This window comes from Octopus bimaculoides, chromosome 4, assembly GCF_001194135.2.
Source record: "Octopus bimaculoides isolate UCB-OBI-ISO-001 chromosome 4, ASM119413v2, whole genome shotgun sequence".
NCBI classification, from domain to species: Eukaryota; Metazoa; Mollusca; class Cephalopoda; order Octopoda; family Octopodidae; genus Octopus; species Octopus bimaculoides.
Window position 1 is genome coordinate 114,517,658 of NC_068984.1, and position 3,599 is coordinate 114,521,256.

Below are 3,599 nucleotides of genomic sequence, written 5' to 3' on the forward strand. Positions count from 1 at the left end.
TATGTATTCGTCCACCACCACCACCACCACAACAACAGCAACAACTACTACTACTAATGTTGATTCGTAACTTAGCAGTTCAGCAAAAGTTACTAATGAAATAAGTGCCAAGCTTAAAAAATAAGTACTGAGGTCAATTTGTTTGACTGAATCCTTCAAGTCAGTGCCCCAGCATGGTCGTAGTCCAATGACTGAAACAAGGAGAAGATAACTGTAAACACGCACTGACACACATAAGTATACATGCATATAGGCTTTCTTTTATTTGCTTCAGTCATTTGACTGCAGCCATGCTGGAGCACTGCCTTAAAGGGTTTTTAGTCAAAGAAATCAACACCAAGACTTATTCTTTCTAAGCCTAGTACTTATCTATTGGTCTCTTTTACCAAAGCCTTTTACCAAACTACTAAATTACAGGGACACAGACATGCCAACATCAGTTGTCAAGTGATATGTATATATCTGGAGCGAACACGTTACAATGAAGTAGAGAAATTTGAAAAGACAACACGAAACCGGTTATTTCTCAAAATACAATGTTTATATACCAAAAAGATTTTCTAACATTTTTCTAACATTTTTCTGACATAATTTAACCATGTAACACAAGCCTTCTGTAGTTTTTTCACTCTTATCTTTTATACATCCAACCACGTGCTTTCACATACCAACTTTCTCACCTATATATATATATATATATATATATATATATATACACACACACACACACACACACATACGATAAGCTTCCTTCAGTTTCTGGCTACCAAATCCACTCACAAGGATTTGGCCAGCCTGAGGCTATAGTAGAGGACACTTGCCCAAGGTACCACACAGTAGGACAACCTAGAATCATGTGGTTGAGAAGCAAGCTTCTTACCACACAGTCACATCTGGGCATGTGAAATTCTGAAGTTGTACATGTCCATCAACTAACTTGATCTGAGACATTAATGTCGAAACTGAAGTAATTACATCACAGAAGAGAGATTTCAATTATTTATATAACCAACAAAAACTATTAATTTCACAATTCAGTTCCCATTTATTTTTGAACTATCAAAACCTTCTTCGCCCAACTGTGACCTGGTCGCTGACAGTTCCACTGTTGATCATAAAAAGTGAATTTACCAGCTTTTGTAGACTTTTAAATAGCTAGAATGGCTCTTTCATTATGTAATCATTACCTGAGCATGATTTTATTACATCATCATTATTAACCCTTTAACATCCAGATTAATTTGTCAAATGTGTTGCTTTTTTATTCTCATTGTTTGGAATTAATTATGCATTATCTTGTACCTTTGAGATTTCAATTACAGGATTGTTTACTTTTAGCATGACATAAGAGGGTAGATGTAAGAGACAATATTTGACCAGTTTGAACATAAAACAAATAGAATATTTTGGCTGGATATGGCCAGTTTAAATGCTAAAGGGTTAAATTCGCAACAGATTTCTCTCACTTACCTAAATTCACTCCATTTTTTGTATAGAAGCAAGTATTTTCAATCAAGTTTACACAGCATCCAATGACATCTCCAGTAGTAAATGTTGGTCCGTAGGGTTGGCCGGTTCCAGAAGAACAAAAAGAATTCCCATCATCTCCATGATAACCATAGGAATTTTTATCCCAACCTGAAAGAGAGCAAAAGCGGCAACTTAATAAAAAGCATTTATTTCAATCTTTATTTGGACATCTCATCCACTGTCATCATTCACCATCATTACTTTAACATTCACTTTTCCATGCTCACATGGGTCAAATGGAATTTTGTTGGGGACTTTCCACAGTTAGATGCTCTTCCTGTTGCTAAACCTAACCTGTTTCCAAGTACGGTAACTTTTCTCCATGACCAGGCATGTTTACACAGAATATTGGGAATGAAGGATATTGCTTGCTTGGTGGACACATTTGTTTACAACTACCACACACTGGAGACAGTAACATGTGCACATACATACATATATATACACACATATATATATATATATATATCATTGCTATTATGCAAAAGTGTCATCAGTTCAAAATGTTGCTTTTTCAGAAAATGAAATAAAAGTTTCACCATTCCATTTCTTATTACATTAGCAACAGCTTCAGCTTAACAATAATATTTTGTTGGGTGGATAAAATCGTAACTCCATGAATGTATGATATTTTCAATCAGAAATATTTTTGCAAAACTGTCATATGTGGGACTTACTACACTTTTGAAAAATGCTAAACCGTTGTACTACACTTCGACAATTTTCATATCTTGGCATCTAAAGCAGTTGGAGACATGATAGTTTGACCAAAAGAACCGGTGATTGCAAGCAAAATTAAATACTGGAAAAAAAAAAATGCAGTTGGCCAAATTTATATATAAGATAGTTTAACATAATAACAACGATATATATATATATATATATATATATATATATATATATAGGGTGCGATGGGTAAATTGTCACTATTTTATATTTTTAATTTCACGCATGCGCAGTGTTTGCTTTTGATTTTGTCAACTCCACAGTATAGTAGGATCAGTTGGGCACTGTCCACAATTCACTGTAAAAAATTTGGAAATGACATACTGTAGTGCTTGGCATTTGCACCAGAAGCTCCAAGATGAACATTTCAGAGTGTCTGGGTGTCAATCTGAGGACAGTGCAGAAGATTTGGAAAGAGTTGGATGAGTCTAATGGTGACCACAAAGGTACAGCAGCTCAGAAAGCTCACTCTGATCATTCTGATATGAACAGAACTCCTGAATTTGTTGGTGAGATCCAGGCCCTGGTTGACAATGACCCCTCTAAGTCAATCAGGTCCATAGGAGTGTCTGAGTTTCTTATCAGGCAGGTAGTGGATGACGACATTTGGTATTCCACATACAAGACAAGAAAGGGCCAGTTTTTATACCAAGCCATGAAGGACAAGAGGAAAGACCATGCTACAAAAGCTTTTGAACAAACTCAAGCATCCCTTCTAACCGAACATGCTTTAGTTTTTCTCAGACAAGAAAAAATTCTGCTAGGATCAGATGGTGAACTCACAGAGCAACCATTGGCTTGCTGTGTCCCCAAAACATGTACCAAGAGTGATAAAAATCAAACATCCAGTCAACATCATGGTATTTGAAGTGATCACTAGCAGTGGCGACATTATGCCTCCATTCATCTTCCCACAGAGTGTTTGGGTGTCAATCTGAGGACAGTGCAGAGGATTCAGAAAGAGTTGGATGAATGGTGAATACAAAGGTATGGCAGCTCAGAAAACTCACTCTGGTCATTCTGATAAGAAAAGAATTCTTGAATTTGTTGGTGAGATCCAGGCCATGATTGACAATGATCCCTCCTAGTCAATCAGTTCCATTGCCAGGGATCATCATCATCATCATCATCATCGTTTAACGTCCGCTTTCCATGCTAGCATGGGTTGGACGATTTGACTGAGGACTGGTGAAACCGGATGGCAACACCAGGCTCCAGTCTGATTTGGCAGAGTTTCTACAGCTGGATGCCCTTCCTAACGCCAACCACTCAGAGTGTAGTGGGTGCTTTTACGTGTCACCTGCACGAAAACGGCCAAGCTCGAAATGGTGTCTTTTATGTGC

General features: G+C 37.2%; 1 protein-coding gene across 4 annotated transcripts in view; it reads right to left on the bottom strand.

Moving 5' to 3' along the window:
• LOC106872121 (ran-binding protein 9) overlaps positions 1-3,599 on the bottom strand; it is a 195,390-nt gene that overhangs the window by 55,770 nt on the left and 136,021 nt on the right. For all 4 annotated transcript variants that reach the window (XM_014918985.2, XM_014918986.2, XM_052967368.1 and 1 more), the window contains one exon: positions 1,471-1,638. In XM_014918985.2, the coding sequence (XP_014774471.1) occupies positions 1,471-1,638 (168 nt within the window). The remainder of the gene's footprint in view (positions 1-1,470; positions 1,639-3,599) is intronic.